The sequence below is a fragment of the Malus sylvestris genome, chromosome 3 (assembly GCF_916048215.2).
Source record: "Malus sylvestris chromosome 3, drMalSylv7.2, whole genome shotgun sequence".
Lineage (NCBI taxonomy): Eukaryota > Viridiplantae > Streptophyta > Magnoliopsida > Rosales > Rosaceae > Malus > Malus sylvestris.
This window is the reverse complement of record NC_062262.1, coordinates 34,764,128-34,786,133: the sequence shown is the minus strand read 5'-3', so window position 1 is coordinate 34,786,133 and position 22,006 is coordinate 34,764,128. Positions and strand designations below refer to the sequence as shown.

The following is a 22,006-nucleotide window of genomic DNA, read 5'->3' as shown; positions in this document are numbered from 1 at the left end:
CATTTCAAAGGTGTATGGTAAATATCTTTTCTAATATGATTGAGAAAATAATTGAAGTGTTCATGGATGATTTTTCAGTTTATGGTGATTCTTTTGATACATGTCTACATAATTTGTCTCTAGTTTTAAAACGTTGCCAAGAAACTAATCTGGTCTTAAATTGGGAAAAATGTCATTTCATAGTTTCACATGCATTAGTTATAGGGCATATCATCTCTAAAAATGGAATTGAAGTTGACAAATCTAAAGTAGAACTTGTTAGTTCTTTACCCCTTCCTACTACTGTCAGGGAAGTTCGTTCTTTTCTTGGGCATGCAGGTTTCTATCGTAGGTTTATGAAGGACTTCTCAATGATTTCTAGACCTTTGTGTCGTTTGCTTCAAAAAGATGTAACATTTGATATGAATGAAGAGTGTGTGGTAGCATTCAGCAAGCTTAATGTGTTGTTATCCACTGCTTCTGTGATCATACCACCAGATTGGAGTTTACCTTTTGAGTTGATGTGCGATGCTTCAAACTATGTCGTCGGTGCAGTTCTAGGGCAGCATGTCAACAAAGTGCCACATGTCATCTATTATGCATCTCGAACACGCAATGATGCACAATTGAATTATTCAACAACAGAGAATGAGCTTTTAGCCGTTGTAATTAACATGAGACTGATCTTAATAAAATCCGAACAATTTACAAGTCTCGATGATCCTTTTCTTATCTTTTACATATCCTTTTGGAATCAAGTGCTCAAGAATATTTATCGCAGACACAAAGATTGATATTCAAATCTCAGTCCTACTTATAACATTATTTAAAAAAAAAAATCTTCTAGATGAAATCCACTCATTCTTACTTTGATCCTTGAGAATGAAAATCAATAGAAGTGGTTTCTAAATTTGTTCACTGTAAATCATTTTGGTATTTCCGTGAAAAAACTGTCAATATCCTCGTTAAGTTGTCACGTGACCACCTTTTTAAGGGTGTTTTTGTCAAGTCAACTCTTTCACTTAACGAGGATATTTTTAACAGATTTTTCACAAAAGAACAAGGGGCCAATTCTGTTGGTTTTATCTGTTATAGACCTACAAAGGTGTTATGTCAATCTCAAAAATCATTTCTAAACTTTTTTTTTATTTAGTCTAAAGGTATATAATCCACAAGTCACATTCCTTCGTGGCTTATACGTTTGAATTGGTTTAATAATTAATAATTCAGGCATGATTTATCAAGTAAATTGTATTGGCGTTGTGTCTATATCTTAAGTTCAGCCAATGTAGGCATCAATATGAGGAACATAGAACGTGCCACTTAACTCTTAAGAACACAAAACAAGTTCATATCAATTTGGTTCGAAAAATCAAAATCCTTCCGCTCTCATTTCGAAACTCATTCCAAATATGTAGAGACGTCACCAGAGTTCAACTACTTCAAGGTTTAGGAACATTTGCAACATAAAAGAATAGAAATAGAGCAAAGAAGCGTCAATTAAAGCAAAAATCTCAGTTCTTAAACTTTGATTCTCGTAGTATACATGAGCTGAAGAAGCTTCTTCCAACATAGTATTGGCTGTGGAGGGGAAACACATCTCTCTCTGCCCCAACCATTCAAACTCACCACCACAAACATAAAAAAATACACATTGATTGCACAATGTAACAAGAAATTCTAAAATCTTGATACCGCCATAAAACTTTTCTACACCTGCAATGTGACGTTATTTCAGGCTAATCACATACTTTTAATTATGTGATCAGTATGAGATACCGTCAAAAAAACGTTTCAGTTGCACGTTATTTTCGTTATGTGAAATCAGAGCAGGGTGGGTCTTGAAACGGTCCAAATTGGTAGGAACAATTCCCTCCAAGCTCTTCACGTTGGCTCGAGCTCCATGAGCAACCAGCAACCGAGCCACCTGCACGTGCCCCGCCTCCGCCGCGCAATGCAGCGGCGTGTAGCCGACATCATCCACCGCATCCACCAGCGCACCATGATTAAGCAACACCTTCACACACTCGATCCTCCCTTTGAACGCCGCCCTGTGCAAAGGGGTCCAGCCATTCTGGTCTCTCCCGTTCACGTCTGCCCTTTCCGCAAGGCAACTCTTTATCCCGTGTGCGTCGTCCGACCTCGCCGCCCGGTGCAGAACGTCGTCGTATCGTAGACAACCGAGAAGACAGGAATGCCCGTTTGTGGCGGCGAGGTCGAAAGCCGTCCTTCCGTCTTTCGTGACGGCGTATTTCAACTTGGAGCACGTCAACAAACACTTGGCGGCCTCCAAATGCCCCTTCTCCGCCGCGCAGTGAAGCGGATTCCAACCTTTTGAGTCTGAAACTTCCGCAATGCCTCCGACCGAAATACAATACTTCAACATCTCAACGTGGCCGTGCGCCGCGGCGATATGAATCGGAGTCCGACCGTCCGGATCAACACAATTGACGTCGATTCCGGTGAAACACTTGCACAAAATCTCAAACAAATCGACCCGGTTCATCGCCGCCGCGTCGTGCAAAACCATGTCGGCCGAGTTACCGATTCCACATCCAGAGGCGATCAGGACCTTTACAATCTCAACGTTTCCGATTCGAACACCGAGAGATAGCAAAGATCCGGAATCCGAATCTCTCTGATTCACAACCGCACCGGCGTCAATCAGGTCGGAGACCAAATTAGCATTCCCGGAAGCTATGGCGGGACCGAACAGCGCCGTGAGCTCAGCCCCAGAGCACCCAGAAATCGCCTTGTTGAAAAACGAATCGAATGCCGAGATCCGGGTGTGCTGAGAAATCAGAAACTCAACCACGTGCGGACCCACGAACGATATGGGTATGGTGGCGTCCCGGAAAACGTGAGGCCCGGGCCGGGCGAACAGGCGGCGGAGTTCCTCCTGGTGGGCTTTTCCGGTGGGGAGCATGGAGGCCTTGACGTTGATGACGTCATGAGGGGTGGCCGTGAGGGATATCGGGGGCTCATCGGACGGCTGTGAGAGGAGGAGGGTGTAGGAGGAGGAAGAGAGCGGCGGGATTATGGAGAGGGGGTGAGTGAAGGAAAAGAGAGATGGGTTGTTGGTGGTGAGGGAGACGGCGACGGGCATGGTGTGCATGAGGTTGCTCAGCCGGAAGGTTGTGCTGCACTTTTGGTCTCTCTTGAAGTTGAGTTCCACTTCCTTCACGTCTGGCTTCACCAGCCTGTCCATGGCGGAACTGAAACTGGAAATTTTCCGGGAAAGTTTATTTCTCGGGAAAATTCGGTGTTGGGGTTTTGGTATTGATGAAAATGGTGATCGGTTTGGTTGTTTAATTTTATCCTTTTCTTCCTCCCTCATGTCCTTTTCATGCAAAAGTTGTATTATTATTTTTAATTTGTGTGTGTGACTTATTTTTTATTGCACAAGTTTCTTTTTTTTTTTAAGTTATTATTATTAATGTAAGGATTCGAAACTATTATAATATTTTAGAAAGTTAGGAGCTTCAAATTCGTTACGCATACGTGAAAACTCAACACTATATCTACTAAGATATTAAACCACTTTTGAAGCCAACTAGTTTAATGTTTGGTTAATTGATAGGTTAGGAATAGAGGTGTCAAATTAACTCCTTAGGTTGATTTGATTTGCCGCCTCTAGCTGGGAACTTGATAACGAAAGGGTTGTTGTTGACTTGTTTGAATATGGGACTTTGAAGATTGAACTACCATTCTTTAAGAAGAGGAAGGGACATTACCGACAAATATTGTCGAAGTACATCCTTAGTAGTTTTTAATATAGTGATATGAAATTAAACAGGTTTTAACGAATATCTATTAACAAATCCAATTGGTTGATTTACCATCTTGAGCTAGAACCTTGACAATGAAAGGGTCGTTGTTGGCTTGTTTGAATATGGAACTTTGAAGATTGAACTACGATTCTTTAAGAAGATGAGGAGACATTACCGACAATTATTGTCGGAGTGACATCCTTAGTAATTTTTAATATGGTGATATCGAATTAAATGAGTTTTAACGGGTACTTAGTAATAATTCAATATGTTGATTTGCCACCTCTAACTGGGACCTTGACAATGAAAAGGTCGTTGTTGGCTTGTTTGAATATGAAACTTTGAAGATTTAACTACCATTCTTTAAGAAGAGAGGGAGACATTACGGACAATATTGTCGGGGTGACATCCTTAGTTGTTTTCAAGAGTAGAAACTTAAACTTCCTTGAAGGTCGTGTGAATATGAAAACTTGAAGATCAAACTACCTTTCTTCAAGAATGAGAAATACTAAAGATAAATTTATATTTTTTTTACCATGATAGGACTGAAGAAAATTGAGATACCATGCACTTTTATATGTGTCGAATTTTCAAGCCAAAACACGTGGAGTGACGTGGATTGCGTGTGGTTGTTGGGCTTCACATTTGGGGCAACCTACTTTGATACCATAAAACTAATTGGCAATATAAGTAAGTTGGGTTACTCCCATCAATGTGAGATTCATTTTCAACGAGTACTGTAGCGGTATCTCAAATCAACTGAATATAACTGTTTGGACCCGATTTTACACCATCGGCCCAAGCAATCGAGGCCGTTGAGAGAGCTAGCTCCTAACCGTTGGATGAAAAATGAAGATAGTTTTGTTATTATGATCGTTATCGTAATAATTATCTTTCAATATGATTCGTTTTCTTTATACAACAGGATAAGTGGGATTCTCATTACCTCCAATGAAGGCAACAACAACAGAGTTCGAATTAATTGAGGTTATGTGATTCTATCTTGCATACAGAACCGCGTGGAGCAATTCTACAAGGATGTAATGGGATGATCAGTATGATGAGATGCCGTGCATGCGAAAGTCTCTCAAATATCTACTATATTATTATTATTATTATTATATATATATATATATAGTAGGCTTGCATGCCTATGCGGCTATGCCGTGCGTACGAAAGTCTCCCAAATATCTATTTATATATATATATATAATAATGGTTATCACTATTTGGTCAGATGATGTGATAAGTCTTGATAGGCTTTTGATTTGTTTGAGAAGGCACGGCAGTCTGAAGGATAGCCCTCTGATATGGATCAAATTTCTTTTCACAAGTTTGAGTTGCAGTTGGACTTTACAATTATTGTCAGACCTTGCCGAGCATAAAATATGAATACTATAAATACAAGGCTCGGTGCAACGTTGAAAAGCCCCTCCAATTCAACACACAACTGCCTTGCGCAAATTCTCTCAACAACCTTGAGATTTTTTATTTTCTCTTTTCGCCAACATACATTCAGTTTGGATAAACAGCACTGTGAAGGCAACTGGTGATATCTTCAGTTGGCATAAACAGCACTGTCGTCGTAGAATCAGCCGATCTCGCAGCATCTTCAATTGGCATAAACAACACTGCGTCGAGGGCGACTGGTTATCTATCCAAGTCTCGGTCGAGAAAGGTTTCCGAATCCTTATTGGTCGAGGTCATCTCATCAACCTTCTCGGCGAAGTGAGGTGTTACAGTTTATTGGGCTCAGCACATTGCACGTCGAGTTATTTTATGATTGGATACTCTCAAGTGGGATTTAGAGTTCGGCATTTCGACGGTCGAACCACGTTTACTGTTAAGACTTATATCCGCTTTGAGTATTTGTGCCCTTACACTTTGGTGTCGATTCGGCGTGAGTTTACTCTGACGAATACCATCACTGTGACCGAATCCGACGACGACGATTTGTGAACTTCGTAAGAATAGTAGCCTTGTCTTCAGGTTCGAGAACTCAAGAGGCCGATACGTGTTCCTTCCTCGGTCGCAATCGCAAGACGAAGTTAGCCGCACACCCAACGCAACGTCAACACATTTACTCATCGGCCGAGCTCGGCCGCCGAGTTGGCACGCCCCACATTCAGCCGAAAGACATAGTTAACTCATAGATTACTCGGCCTACGTGCCACATAGGCTTGGTAGTTTTTAGGATCAACAATAACATATAAAGTTTAGCACATGACCATCTTTAGTTAGCTTGAAGAAAAACTTACATACAATCAAAATGTCAGTGTATTAATATCTAAAATTAATCACGAATTATTGTACGAGAAAGGAAATTCAAGATGTATAAATTATAACGTTGTTCGATTTAAGATACTATTAAAGAATTGAAACTTGAACTAGATGACCCAAGTGGTAGGTTTCCTTATAGCCTCCATGTTTTGACACACAATCTACACAAAGTGTGGTCATATTTGCTTAAGAATTCAACAAGTAGAGAGGCAGCTGATAACGATAGGCTCGCCTAAGGCAGCCGTTGGATCATTGTGAAATGGGATCCGATTCATCCCCCAGATTAATTTTAATTCCATATTAATTTTGGTGCTTAATACAAACTAAATCTGATTTGCAAGTGCATAATGATCCACCAAGATCAAGAATCAAAAGATCCAACATATTAAAGGAAAGGGATCCTGTGGATCCCTTCCTCATAACCCATCAAATCATTCGTTGAAATTTGATCTAACATCTACAAACATGGACCTATTTTAAAAGTTGGATCAAATTTCAATGATCCGGATTCCTGAACTTGATGAATTAGGTGAAAGGGATTCTCGGATCCCTTTCCTATATTAAAAGGGTTCATCCACCGCTTCCAACAATACTAACTATTTTAACTTAAGTTATAATATTTTTATATTATTTTTTCCTAAACTTAACAATCCAAGCTTATTTTCTTCTGTTGGATCCGGCACTGCACCCAACACTTTCACCTTACCTTGTCTCTTTTCTTCGTCTACTTCTCATCTCTGTCTCCAACCACACAACAACGACCACTAGATGCCCCACAACCTCCATAGATGCCGACCCACCAAACGCATAGATTCTTCAACATCCGCCTGTCGTAGCAGCCCTGCCACTAAAGTGACATTGTCCATTGTACATAACATCAATTCCACCACCACCGATCTGCCGTAGCACCTGACCACCACCACCGAGTCACAAACAATAAACAGTGTTAAATTTTATAATTTTTAATATTTATCAAAAATTTAACTTTCTCTATCTTCCTAGCTAAACTTCGCAAGGCACTATTCATCAGTCTAAATTTTTTGTTTATGTAGCTAGTCTGTTGGTCTTTTTTTTTTTTTTTTTTTTTTCAAACGTAAATTTTATTAGATTCCAATTGAAACGTTGGTATCTTCTGTTAGTCTATTAGGCTTTAGCTTTTGCTACTTTTTTTTATTAAAATAAGCCAAATGAGCTCATTTAGAGTTAGGCTGTTGGAGCTCATTTAGACCATCTCCAACCCTGGGCTAAAAGTCAAATTACCCCCCCAAAACACTCTCCAACCCATGCCAAAATTTTAGGCTAAATGCCAAATGCTATTTCTGAGCCAAATACCCCAGCTTTCCCCCCGGGCTAAATGTTTATCGGAATTTAAATTTTTTTAGATTAAAATGTTCATAAAATTAATTTACAATAATCTACATATTTATTTTTAAAAAAAAAATTGATTTAAGAAAAAAATTTAGGCTAATTTCATTCTTTAATAATTCCTGGCTAAAATTTTAGGGTAGAAGGGTTGGAGCAGAAAAGATGTTTCTGGGCTAAAAGCTAAATTTTCCGGGTTAAAAAATTTGGCTTTTAGCCCAAGGGTTGGAGATGGTCTTAGAGTTAGGCTGTTGGATGTTCTAAGTTAAAAGGCTATATTGATGTCACCTATATCCTTCAAAAATTGTAAAGTGACCACATATTTAAAGTTCATATCTATAAATATATGTGACAATTATTGCCCTTTGACTAATGAGAAATATGGTTTAATTATGGATTAATTTATGTATTAAATCTAATAAGATGCTGTCATTTCTTAAGAGCCACCTAAATAAAAGATAAAGAATATACATATAAATGGACCATTCATTGGGTGCTTCTGTCTAATTAAGAAGATTATTTTCTAAAATGATTTATAAGATTACCATCACTCTTCATTTTGTTCCTTGAAACTTAAAATCGATAGAAGTAGTCCCTGAAATTATCCACCATCAATCATTTTTATTCTTCTGTGAGAAATCCTCGTTAAACGAGGGTATTTTTGTCAAATCAACCCCTCTCTTAAACTAGTTGTTTCTTCAATTTAACAGAGATTTTTTACAAAATGACTAAAATAATTGACGCTGGATAATCTCATAGACTCTTCTATTGATTTTAAATCTCAATGATCAAAGTGAAGAGTTAAACTAATTTCAAAGACCATTTAAGATTAAAAAAAGAAAAAATATTTTTCTTTTGTTTGTTAAACAAAGCCAATCGTTATAATATATTTAGCATATAAAATACAGAAATGAGTGGTCATCTTGCAGCTGGTTTTGTATTGTTGCATTTCGTATTTGTTCTTTCTGATGAGGTAGTGACTTTCGGCTTAATGTGAAAACATTGAAAAGCATGTTTGGCATGTTCTTGATTATTTTTTCGTTATAAAATGTTTCAATATTTCTCAAAAGCAAAGTGATTTCTGCATTTTTTTTTTTCTTTTATACATTTTTAGTTTTTGAATTAAACAAATGCGATCGGCTCGGTGAAAACTCACCCCGTATTCCATGTGAGTCAGTTGACTTCGATTAGACCAAGCCGCCCTAAGGAGGACCCACGAGGGCACCACCAGATGTTTTAGATAACCTTTTTAAATAAGAAGTTGAGTATATCATAGCTGACCGCACCATGGGCTAGCCCGTACACCCACTGCACGAGTGGAATACTACTTAGTCAAGTAGAAGGGCCAACCTGAGAGCGAGGCAAAAGCTAGGAACGGGCCTAAAGAAATCAACGAACGTAAATGAGCAAGTGTGTGCAAAAAGATAATAAAAATGTGTAAAAATTATTTTTTTATCGAAAATAAAAAGTATTAAAAATATCACAAAACTATCGTACCACCTCTCTAATATTCACATTGCCTCTCTCCCATCTTGATCAGGCTACTTGCTGTAATTTGCAAACTCGTGTCCCAAAACAAATGGGCTTTTTAAGCTTGCAAATTGATTTATAAAGCCTATTATTAGCCCTCGTTGGATAACGATTTCATTTTTATTTTTTGTTTACATTTTGTGCTAGAAATAAAGGACGGTAGGAGAAATGTAGAAAATTGTACAAGGAAAGATGAAAACTGAAAACCAAAACTCAAAAACAATTTTGAGTTGTTTTTACTTTGAAACTTTTGGTTTCATACATTATTCTTTGTTTCTTTCGTGTCCCTCTTGCCACCCTTCTTCTCCCTTCTTTTCTGCTATACACTTTCTCGGCGTCTCAAATACAAAAATAAAAACTTAAACCGAAATAGTTATCAGATGAGCTCTAAAGTCTCGACGTTTGGTAAGGATAGACCCAAACTAACTTGCCAACAACCGCCAACCTTAAGGTTTTGCTCTTTATCATGTTACCAAATATTTTATGTTCGGATCTCCACTCCATAGTTTAGATGGAAGTAGAATAAAACTAAATAAAACCAAACATATAAAATGAAAAGGTTGGAGCAGTGGAGTTGGCTTGCTCTACAAAACAAAGCGTTTGATGGTAAAAAAAGGCGCTAAGCCCCAACCTTCTGAATTTTGCCTCTCTTGCCTGCCCTCAGCAAAAGTTTGCTCCTGACGTAAGAGAAGATGCCGTTGCTCAAGTGGACGATGTCGCCGGGCTCGAAGGCGTCGCACTCGTCCCCCCACAGCTGGAAGTGAACCACCGCCGTCTCATCCACCGCATGCGCCAAGCACGTCTTGTTTTCGGCTTGTGACGAAGTATTGGTGGTGGTTGGCAGGAGCAGATGAAAGGAGAAGCAATCAGAAAACAAGCGACATGAGAGGTTGGGGCTCTTGTGTTGGCCTTTGGACTTCCTGTAATCAGCTACTGTAACCTACGCAAAAATTGCACCCAAAACCCACTTACTGAGGACCAGGCCCATCTTAAACAAGAGAATAATTTAGGTAGAACAGATTAATAACCACCATGACGTTTTAAATCACTAATACAAAATCACGCGGAAAGAGTTGGCGGTGTCATGAAACATTAATTCAAGATTAAGTGTAAGACTCTTCACATGACATTGTATTAAGCATTTGTATTAAAAATGCAAGTAATTCCTGAAATAAGCATATGGTAGGTGATTCTACCTTCAAATGTTTTTTAACCTATAAACATTTTGAATTTTTCGTCACAAGCGCTCTTGATGATCTGAAAACGTTTGGTGATCTGAAACCGCTCTAGAAAAGTCTTTCTTCAATAATTATATTTGCAATCTCTTTTTCAAAAAACAAAAGGGCCTTAAAGCTTTCAAATCGAATATAAAACCCGACATTGAAAAGCCTTGTGATTTGAAAAGGGACAGAACCAAACGGACTTACCAACAAAACCACCAACTTATATTTTGCTAATTTGCTCCTTTCCATATTACCATAGACCTCCACTTCATTTTTCATTTTCACATTTAGCCCAAAGAAGAAACAAGGAAAAAACCAAAGAAACCTCTCACGAATCTGGTAAAAGGAGGCAAAAACAATGATGATATTTTCGTAGAGCTGGCAAATGGTCGGGTTTAGTTGGGTTTTGGTTGGATTGACCACAAACTGATTTTTTAATGAGTCACCTGAAGTCAACCTGTTAAACTTATAGATGCATGCCTTCGACCCATTTCTCGAGATTTATTCTCGTATAGGGCTTTTCCCCTGTTTTCGAACTAGATCTACGGGTTTGGGTTGGTGTTTTTTGTTGTTAGTGAGTCAAATCCTCCCCCTATGGCTTGCTTTTCCATGTTTTGTTGCTCTTCTCAACTGTTTAGTGGTGGCTCCGCCTTCCTCTAGCGGCCTTGACTCGCGTGTTGCAGTGGACTTGCACTAGTTGCAAGTGGTGAGGGGTCAATGGATGGAATCAAGCCTACCAGAGGATTTCATTTTCTCATATCTGTGTAGTTTTAGTGTCGGTTTGTTTGTACAACTTCTAGCGGATAATATCTCACCTTGCGAGTGATGTGGCCAGTTTGTGAGTGGTGTCTTGATGTGACCCCGTTTGTTAGACTTGGTTTTTCATTGTGGCCTCACTTTGCCAAATGATGGTTTTGATGTGGTCTTGCTTGTTTTGACGGTGACATTACATGGGCTGCAGTATAGATTTGGTCTGTCTGCCGTCTTTGTGGCAGATTTGTACGTCAATGCTTGTGCTAATGCGTGTGCAGTTGTGGTTGCCAATTAGGGGGTTATTATTAACTCTAGTTCGTGCGAATTACCTCCAAATCAATTTATTTGGTCACCAGAGATTATACCCATGTGGCAACTCTTGTAATTGTTGTGGACTCTTTGTAATTGTGATTCATTAATGAAATTCTACTATCGCTTCTAGTAAAAAAAAAAAAAAAAAAAAAAACTTAAGCTGAAATTGTCTCTCATATATTATATGTATACACTCCACACATGCCTTGTACTCAAAGTAGGGAACCACATCATCGTCGCCATAGTCCGATTCCTTGCTTGATTTTATTTTTTCTTTCATCAATTCACCATCCATGCCATCATTACATTTGATCATAATTTTTAATTATTTTAATCCAATTGGAAATTATTCAATGCTAATTTTAATTAAGTTATCCTTTAGCAATGTGTACTCTGACTCAATCCAATCCATAACCTATAGTTTATACAAGCTAAACAAAGATTAATCCATAAAACATATGTTTATATTATCTCAGAGGTAGAGTTTGTGAGTTTCCAAGAGCTGTCCATGTTACTAATTGTTTTATCTAATGCATTACAATAAATGAGAATTTAAAGCAACTTAAAACCCTCAAAAAAAGAAAGTCAAAATCTTTTCTTAAAAAATATAATGTTCTTAATATTGTCACTAGTGTTATGGTCTAGTGATATTTATTTTTACTTATAAGTTAAAGATTTTAAAATTAACTCCCATAGAGGGCGAGTTCAACACACATTATTATGATGAGTCCATTGTGTGACTTCTTCCATTACCCACCCTTTAATATAATTTATCGTTGTGTAGCAAAAGGATCAATCTAGATGGGAAAAATTTTGTTACCTAAAGTTTTTATTTTATTTTTTAACGAATACAATGAATTTATACATTACAATTATCCACAAGGAAGAGATAAGAAGGCTCTATGGAGAATGTGGTTAGGAATCCATAATAAAGTCTGATTGCAAGCCACAGGTTTGAACGCATATAACTCTACTGGGCGTGAGTTTCTTGTTTCGCAATTCCGGAATCTCCTTGTTGAACGGCCAGTTCTCCAAGGAAGTTGTCCATTTATCGAAGGGGCGTGAAAACACATAAATACTCATCTTTATCAGAGCAAGGGGTGATTGAGCTTCCCAAACCCAGGTTTTCACAAGCGTTGGTGGGTCCTTTAGCTTTCTCGTCCTCTTGGATTGCGTCAACCGCTTAAGTGAAACCAAAAGGGGAGAATTTCCATTAATTTCTTGTAAGTAATATTCTTCTTCACTTACGTTTATAGCAAGTTGGATACTTTGTTACTTTCATATGAGACATATAGATATTATGATATGTTCACTTGTAAATGGCTAATAAATTATCCCAATTTAGGTTAACTAACACATGCTCTTGTCTAGTCATAAAAATAACCGTTTTGGGACATAGTAGACACTATGTCAACCTTAACCCCCGAGGCCTATATTATATTCGACAACCACTTACCGAAACAAAAAAATTGTATTCAACGAGTGTGACATGTCACATGTGAACAATAACACTCTATAGCAATGTCCGAGATTAATGTATAATTATCTATGCATACAGCTACAAATATTAACCAAGAAGCCACAAATAGGATGATTTTTAAATAAGCTGTTGACAAGTACAATTATATTCGTAAATGCACATGGCCAAAAGAATCAATGATTGTTCAACCTTGATCGTTATGGACGATTCTCGTGAATGATAGTTGTTAGCCACTTTGTTATAAATAGGTAAAAGTTAGAGAGATAATCTTTGTTAAGGATATGAGCGAAGCGGATTTAAATATTACATTGTTTAATTTCGTAACTATAACACAAAATGATTGCAAATAAAAAGAGGAAGTGAGGGATACTGATATTATTGTTTTCACTTCTTTTAATTGTTGTGTATTATGATCACATATGGAATGCTCTTTATATAGAGCCACATCAGTGAAGGTTTACAAAAATGAAATAATTGTCTTTTGAAAAGCCTCACATATCAACAACACAACTATTCTCAAGTCTTCCTCACTATTAGCTAAAACATGTGGGCATACATTTCCACAATTTTTACAACAGACTTAATTTTCTAGTCCATCAAATTGTTGCTTTACCATGTATCAACTAAAGCTTTTAAGTGTAACTGTAAATTAAACACATAATAATTTACATAGATTCTCATGTTCGTGTGGAACAAAAAAGATGCTAGTGTTAGTCAAGCATGAACATGTGGTTCAATAACAATTGATCACGTGACGTCTATGCGTAACTGATGCTAGCACAAGTCTCACAATAATGTTTTAACCAAACCTAGATTATAAAGTGCTATTAATTAAGCTTTTGGTCCATTGGGGACTTTACTATACATCCAATAATAACCCTAATAAGATTAATGCGTTGTTGCCATTTAATATTATAGTTTAGTAGTATTTCTTTTCGCTTACAATTTTGAAGTCTTCAGTTCGAATTTTGTGAATTGCTTGATTTATTTCTTTAAAAAGAAGAATAGTTGGTGGCTTCGACCTAAAAGTCTACCTTTATGAGGGTCAAAAAAACTCACAGAGATACTTGAGCCTCCTCCTAGCCACTATTGTGGGATTCACCGACGTTAAGAATCAAACCCAAAATGTGTCGTGCAAAATACAAGCTTGAAATTTGTTCGCAACTACTAAGTCACCATGTAGTATTTTATTTTCTCGCTTCTTAGTGTAAACGTATTCATGTATAGAAAATTAATGCATTGTTAACAGTTTGGTAAAACGCAACAAATAAAGCGTGGTCCGTCCTTGGCCTTATATTCTCGACGGATAAAAAGTTTGGGGAAAACGCATTCAGACACAAACATGACGCGTGGTCCTTGTTTTACTTAAGACAGAATCTAGTCACCCCTTAGTTTACATTCACATTCACATACAATGTACATTCTTATGTTATAGGTTGTTTACTTATCCTAATTAATCACAACTAATCATCCAAAACCCTCATTCATTGTACATGATGGATTTGTCTTTGTGTCAATTTAGGAGGTAAATGCAATGAATATGAATGGTACCCTATCACGACGGAGACAGTGACGGATGTAGAAAACATAGTGCGAAGTGCACAAAAAGATAGTTTATTCATGGAGGCATTTAGGCGAGCAATTGGTGGGCTTGTTGTCATCAGTCGAACCAAGTTGCACACATTTAAGAAGATATTGACATATGCCGAAGCAATCTGACGAGTGCTATTGAGAGAATTTGTCGAGTGTTGACGCAGCTTGCGAGAGACATTTTGTCAAACACTTGGTGTGCACAAAAAGGACATTTACCAAACATCCAGAGGGTCCTCGTAAGACCTTTCATGTATATTTCAGACAAGAATTCTCTTCCCTCATATTTTTTTCCCCTTCTCTTTACTTCCCAATAGAGGGCGAGTTCAACACACATTATTATGATGAGTCCATTGTGTGACTTCTTCCATTACCCACCCTTTAATATAATTTATCGTTGTGTAGCAAAAGGATCAATCTATGTGGGAAAAATTTTGTTACCTAAAGTTTTTATTTTATTTTATTAACAAATACAATGAATTTATACATTACAATTATCCACAAGGAAGAGATAAGAGGGCTCTATGGAGAATGTGGTCCAGAATCCATAATAGAGTCTGACTGCTAGCCACAACTCTAAACGCATATAGCTCTACTGGGCGTGAGTTTCTTGTTTTGCAATTCCAAAATCTCCTTCTTGAATGGCCAGTTCTCCAAGGAAGTTGTCCATTATCGAAGGGGCATGAAAACACATAAGATCTCATCTTTATTAGAGCAAGGGTTGATCGAGCTTCCCAAACCCAGGTTTTCACGAGCGTTGGCGAGTCCTTTAGCTTCCTCTTCATCTTGGATTGCATCAACCGCTTAAGTGAAACCAAAAGGGGAGAATTTCCATTAATTCCTTGTAAGTAGTATTATTATTCACTTGTAAATGAAAAGTATTATATTCTTCTTATTTTTTTAGCAAGTTGGATACTCTGTTATTTTCTTATGAGACATATAGACATTATGATATGTTCACTTGTAAATGGCTAATAAATTATCCTAACGGAAATTTTATTTGAACCCATGTAACCTCTTTCTACACCCAACTTACTCTCTTCACCCATATTGTTTTTTATTAAAGAATTAATCTCTATTTAAACCCAAATTTATTACCAAAACTACCATCTCAAACCCAATTCAAAATGTTAAGTTATCTTTACACCAATTCCCTTTATAAAATAACATCTGTAATTGAATTAAAAAAAAAAAAAAAAAGAGGCGTCATTGCCCCACCCCTCTTCCTAATAGCATTTCCATGGCAACTTTTTTTTTTTTCTGCTACCAAACCCAAACATTTACCTTTTTTATTTCTACTGATGTGCATAAGCAAACAATTCATCCCCTTATATTTATCAACAAGTAAGGAAGTTTATAATCTAATAATATTGGTAAGAAGTTTTTCCTTAGAATTTTCCAATTGCAGGAAGTTTAACAAACCATTTGGGATTGATGAAAAAAATTAAAACCCAAATCCTCATCTTCTAAACTTTTAAAAAATTGAATCAAACAAACAAAATATTCATAAATTGAGTCATACCTTAGTTTGAGGATTCAAAACTTCAAAATCACCATCCATAAAAAAAAAAGTTTGTTTTTCTCTACAAGACCTATTAGGGCACGTTTGTTTGGCCTCTTTAAGTCTCACTGGACTGGACTGACTTAGGTAGGAGTCCTAGCCCGTGTTTGGTGCAAACAAAGACTGCCTTTAATGAGACTAAGTCGGACTCGCACCGACTAAAAGCTTCACTAGCTGTTCTTAGATGGTCCCTTAGAAAACTGGCGGATTGCTAATCCCGTCTCTAGCACCCACGTCGTCTGCAAGCATGCATCCCGGATCTCCTTCTTCCCACGAACCCAGTTACCAAATCATGCCTTCCGCCCTCTTCTCCAGTCACCAAATCTGAAACGGCTCTGCCCATTTCATCCCGCAAATCCAACCCCCTCTTTGCTTCAAAGATGAATTCATTTAGTTAAGCTTCCAATAAGCTTAATCCACACCATACACAACACTTCAATTCGAAGATTAAACCTTATAAATCCCAAATATAGAAAATATCAAAATCTGCAATAAACCTAGAAATCTATTACCTTGGGTTGCTGTGCACTTCTTAAAAAATATGTAGGCAAAAAACGAAAGACCGCCAGAAATCCACAATGCTCTTCTCCAGAAACCCAGAAATCTATTACCTTGATTTGGGATTTTTGTGAAAAAGAGAGCTATCTTTGGTTAGAGGAACAAGAAGAAAGACTTGTTGGTCTTTGATCCAAATTAGGTGTAAAATGCACAGCTTCCTCCGTTGAAGAAGAAAACAGGGAGAAAAAGGGGGAAGAAAAGGGAGATGAGAGGGAGACGGTGTGCCAGAGAAAACGAGGGAGAATGGTGGAAAAATGGTGGATGTTTCAAAAAAAAAGGAAGAGAATCCAAAAGGAAAAAAATAAATTAAAAATAAAATAGATAAAATATTAATAGATACATAAAATATTGATAGATATAAATATAATATTATAATTTATTAATTAGTCTGCTTTTTAGTCCGACACTACACCAAACACTTCACTAAGTTAGTCCAGCTTAGTCTAGTCTAAGCCAATCCAGTTTTGTCCCTGAAGCTAGTCCAATTCGGTACAACAAACGCCCCTTAGGGTTTTAGCTAGAATGAACGTAGGATAAACAAGAAGCGATGATATGGTTTAATGGGTTTATTGATAAATTTGAATTTTATTATTAATTTCATTTTATACTTAATAATAATTATGCAATAGGGTAAAATAGACAATTAACAATTTAAATTTAAATTGAGTGTAAAAATAGATTACATGGATTCAAATAAAATTTTCCTTATCCCAATTTGGGTTAACTAACACATGCTTTCGTCTAGTCATCTATATAACTGTTTTGGGACGTAGTAGACACTATGTCAACCTTCTCCCCCGAGGCCTATATTATTATATTCGACAACCACTTGCCGAAACAAAAAATTGTATTCGACGAGTGTGACATGTCACATGTGAACAATAACACTCTATAGCAATGTCCGAGATTAATGTATAATTATATATGCATACAGCTACAAATATTAACCAAGAAGCCACAAATAGGATGATTTTTAAATAAGCTGTTGACAAGTACAATTATATTCGTAAATGCACATGGCCAAAAGAATCGATGATTGTTCAACCTTGATCGTTATGGACGATTCTCGTGAATGATAGTTGTTAGCCACTTCGTTATAAATAGGCAAAAGTAAGAAATCTTTGTTAAGGACATGAGCGAAGCATGTGTAAAATATCACACTGTTTAGTTTTGTAACTATAACACAAAAAGATTGCAGATAACAAGAGGAAATGAGAGGTACTGATATTATTGCTTTCACTTCTTTTCATTGTTATGTATTGTGATCACACACGGAGTAGTCTTTATATAGAGTCCCATCCGTGAAGGTTTACAAAAAATGAAATGATTGTCTTTTGAAAAACCTCACATATCAACAACAACACAACTATTTTCAAGTCTTCCTCACTATTAGCTAAAACATATGGGCATACATTTCCACAATTTTTACAACAGACTTAATTTTCTAGTTCATCAAATTGTTGCTTTACCTTGTATCAACTAAAGCTTTAAGTGTAACGGTAAATTAAACACATAAATAATTTACATAGATTCTCATGTTCTTGTGGAACAAAAAAGATGCTAGTGTTAGTCAAGCATGAACATGTGGTTCAATAACAATTGATCACGTGACGTCTATGCGTAACTGATGCTAGCACAAATCTCACAATAATGTTTTAACTAGACCTAGATTATAAAGTGCTATTAGTTAAGCTTTTGGTCCATTGGGGACTTTACTATATATCCAATAATAAGCCTAAGAAGATTAATGCGTTGTTGCCATTTAATATTATAGTTTAGTAATATTTTTTTTCGCTTGCAATTTTGAAGTCTTTAGTTCGAATTTTTTGAATTGTGAGTTTAATACCAATTGATTTATTTCTTTAAAAAGGAGAATAGTTGGTGGTTTCACCCTGAAAGTCTACATTTCTGAGGGCCAAGAAGACTCACATAGACATTTGAGCCTCCTCCTAGCCATCATTGTGGGATTCACCGACGTTAAGAATCAAACCCAAAATGTGTTGTGCAAAATACGAGCTTGAAATTCGTCCACAACTACTAAATCACCCTGTAATATTTTATTCTCTCACTTCTTAGTGTAAACATATTCATGTATAGAAAATTAATGCATTGTTAACAGTTTGGTAAAACTCAACAAATAAAGCGTGGTCCTTGTTTGGGGAAAACGCATTCAGACACAAACATGACGCATGGTCCTTGTTTTACTTCAGACAGAATCTAGTCACCCCACAGTTTACATTCATTCACATACCATGTACATTCTTATATGTTATAGGTTGTTTACTTATCCTAATTAATCACAACTAATCATCTAAAACCCTCATTCATTGTACATGATGGATTTGTCTTTGTGTCAATTTAGGAGGTAAATGCAATGAATATGAATGGTACACTATCACGACAGAGGCAGTGGCAGATCTAGAAAATATAGTGCGAAGTGCGCAAAAAGATAGTTTATTCATGGAGGCATTTAGGCTAGCAATTGGTGGGTTTGTTGTCATCAACCGAACCAAGTTGCACACATTTAAGAAGATATTGACATATGCCGAGGCAATCTGACGAGTGCTATTGAGAGAATTTGTCGAGTGTTAATGCAGCTTGCGAGAAACATTTTGTCAAACACTTGGTGTGAACAAAAAAGACATGTACCAAACATCTAGAGGGTCCTCGTAAGACCTTTACATGTATATTTCAGACAAGAATTCTCTTCCCTCATATTTTTTTTCCCTTCTCTTTACTTCCCAATTTTTTGTAGAGAGAAAGACGAAAAAAAAGTAGTGGGAGAAAGAAGAGAAAAAAACTGTGAGGGGAGGAGAGGGAATCCTCATTCGCCATTGGACGGAGAAAAAGTTTTTTGTATTTGTTGCATGTAGAATATCTTTCACGTTCTTAATTATTTGTTGCTCATAAAATATAGCAAATATGAGACAACTCGTTTGTTTTGAATTCTAATTAAATAAGAGCACGCATAGAAACTCATTATTTTGCTTTAAATTCTCATGAAATGATTGAAATGTGGGTTTGTATGTGCAAAACAAAGGGCATTTTTCTTTTTTTTTTGTTTGTCCTCTTTCTGTGAGAAGTATATAAATAAATTATCCATTTTTTTAATAATTTTTTTTGTAAATTATTATCTAAACTATTTATGAATAGTACTTTGTTTGTCAATAAAAAATTTTGAAAATTAATAATTAAACAAAAAATTGAAAATATTTTTTTGACCCCATGTCTCTCACTTCAAACCCTTCTTCCACGCCCAATTTTTTTTTTTTCGAAAAGTTTTGTTTTGTTTTCTAAAGTATGATATAAATAAATAAATATATATATATATATATATATATATTTTATAACAAATACAAAGGATACCATTGACTCAAACATGCTCTCGTGTAGATTGACCAAAAATTAAATAAAAACATTCAATAGGTCTTTCTCTTTGTTCCTCTACCTACAAGGAACGGGTAAATATTCCTATTTATGATAAAAATTCAATTAAATTTAGGAAGTTTTAACGAAAAGCCCACGGTACTGTTCACAGGTAAATAGTTCTATTTATGATAAAAATTCAATTAAATTTATAGAGTTTTAACGAAAAACCTACGGTACTGTTCACTTTAACGAAAAACCACATTTTTACACTAAAAAGTCAAACCTGGTACTATTCACTTTACCCTTTATTTTGTCCTTATCATTAAAACTCAAAATTTTCAAACCATTTTCATTAATTTTCCTTTAAATTTAATATGAGCTAGGTTTGTGGAGTTCGAAATTCAAATCGAACCCGGCCCATGATTAACATCTAATTAACACAAATAGAGGCATGCCACACAAGAAGTTGATTAATATATGTCAAAATACTTGCATAACATTTTTGTATCGAGATAACACACTTACAACAAGTTACGTACCATCATAATGAGGTACACTTACAACAAAGTTACGTATTGGTAGTTAGCGATGAATTTCAGGTTCGTATTGCACATAACATGTCATAGGTTCGATTTTTGAGCTGATGAATCACACAATGATTGCTAGGAAGAAGTTGAAATGCCTATACGAGTCTTATTGCCCCTCAAAATATTGGAGTGTCTTGATGAAGTCACTAGCTGGTCTTCTTTTTTAAAAAGTGATGATGAGATAAGTTATATAAAATATAAAACCTCACAATTATATATTGTTCTCAACTTTTAGCAAATGTTACTCAAATTTGAGATGTGCTCGTTAGGCAAATTGATAGAATAATTCACCGTTAATGAAGATGATTAATGTGTTGATTTATATATAATGAAGAGTAAGACTCAAAATCATGAACTCCATTCATCGAGATTCAATCAATTATCTTAAGACTTTGACGACATAATTTCGTTAATACAATTTAAATATGTCGAATTCCGAATAATAAAAATCTAAATCCATTGGAATTATCAACAAAAATTGAAATAATAATTCACCTCTCTCTCTCTCTCTCTCTCTCTCTAACTTAGTGGGATTGACGAGATTGACAGAAGAAGCCAAACGCTGTTCCTCGATGATGTTGACCTAACGCACAAAAGGCCAAACACGATGGTGGGGCCCCCAAGATGCTACAAAAATTAGCTTCCAAACGATACAAACACTCTATTCCCGTAATCAATACATAGATTTAGACGCTGGAGTGTTAAAAAACAAAGAAAATTATGAAAGTTAAGAATATTTGTGACACAATATTTTATAATATTGTTAGGAGAATTGACGTTAATGTGAGGTGACAGATAGTTTATAAAAGTCCAACTTTTAAGAGACTTCCCTTAAGAGAAACTCCACCGTTGCAAAGGTTCCTCCAGGCTATTCACTATTTAATCCACCTAGTGAACTGCCCTTAATAAACAGTAATTGTCTTTTGCATCTTCACCGTTATATTGAATAGCCCTGGCAATAGTTAATAAAATATTATTATGTTTTAATTTATAATTAATATTATATTATTTACTTTGTACAAATTAATATTATATTATTAATTTATCTTTTCCTTTGGAAACTTCTCCACTTCTTCCTTTGTCTGAAACTTTTCCACCTTCCACTTCCTTTTGAAACTTCGCCAGACGCACCGCCACTTCCTCCTCCGTTTGAAACTTCTCCACCTTTTTCTCACACTGGCCCGCCATCTCTGCTTATGCTGATGATGCATAAATTGGGTTCTTGAAATTCGAGCGAACGAGTTAATCGAGGGGATAAAGATCTTGGTGTCAATCGAATTGAGATTATTCCCGACGCTCGAGATGTATGCGATGAGGACAGAGTTGTGTGAAGTGAGAGTGAGAGGGAAAGTCGGGTCTGCGGGAGTATATGGAGGCCAGAAATGCAGAAATGCAGAATAGATGATGGCTAACGTCGCCCAGACGTCAGCCTTGTGTCACGTAGCCTTCGGGCTCTCGGGCTGGCAACTCTTGCCGGGCCTCTCCCTCGAGCCCACTCGGGCTCCATCACTAGCACAAGCTGGACCTCCCCACTCGGGCTCTTTGGCCTTGTTTGAGAGCCAGTCCATCGGGCAATAGCCCATGGTATAACTGCTCTAACATTTCTCCATCACCAATATTATTCTAACTTGATTTATTATCAAGCGTTGGGT

The 22,006-nt window shown here is 36.5% G+C and overlaps 1 protein-coding gene and 4 long non-coding RNA genes across 5 annotated transcripts; 2 read left to right on the top strand and 3 right to left on the bottom strand.

Moving 5' to 3' along the window:
• Positions 1-1,460: 1,460 nt before the first annotated feature.
• LOC126615603 (protein VAPYRIN-LIKE-like) lies at positions 1,461-3,292 on the bottom strand. Its single transcript, XM_050283449.1, has one exon. The coding sequence runs from the start codon at positions 3,185-3,187 to the stop codon at positions 1,745-1,747; it is 1,443 nt and encodes a 480-aa protein (XP_050139406.1). The 5' UTR covers positions 3,188-3,292; the 3' UTR covers positions 1,461-1,744.
• Positions 3,293-12,104: 8,812 nt separating this feature from the next.
• LOC126617385 (uncharacterized) lies at positions 12,105-14,627 on the top strand. Its single transcript, XR_007621348.1, has 2 exons — positions 12,105-12,432; positions 14,212-14,627. It is a non-coding gene; the product is annotated as an uncharacterized LOC126617385 (long non-coding RNA).
• LOC126617384 (uncharacterized) lies at positions 14,212-19,488 on the bottom strand. Its single transcript, XR_007621347.1, has 2 exons — positions 19,075-19,488; positions 14,212-14,525 (listed from the first exon to the last, which is right to left on the bottom strand). It is a non-coding gene; the product is annotated as an uncharacterized LOC126617384 (long non-coding RNA).
• Positions 14,727-16,644, bottom strand: LOC126617381 (uncharacterized). The gene is made up of 3 exons (XR_007621345.1): positions 16,353-16,644; positions 15,802-16,250; positions 14,727-15,082 (listed from the first exon to the last, which is right to left on the bottom strand). It is a non-coding gene; the product is annotated as an uncharacterized LOC126617381 (long non-coding RNA).
• LOC126617383 (uncharacterized) lies at positions 14,976-18,579 on the top strand. Its single transcript, XR_007621346.1, has 2 exons — positions 14,976-15,123; positions 18,269-18,579. It is a non-coding gene; the product is annotated as an uncharacterized LOC126617383 (long non-coding RNA).
• Positions 19,489-22,006: the final 2,518 nt, after the last annotated feature.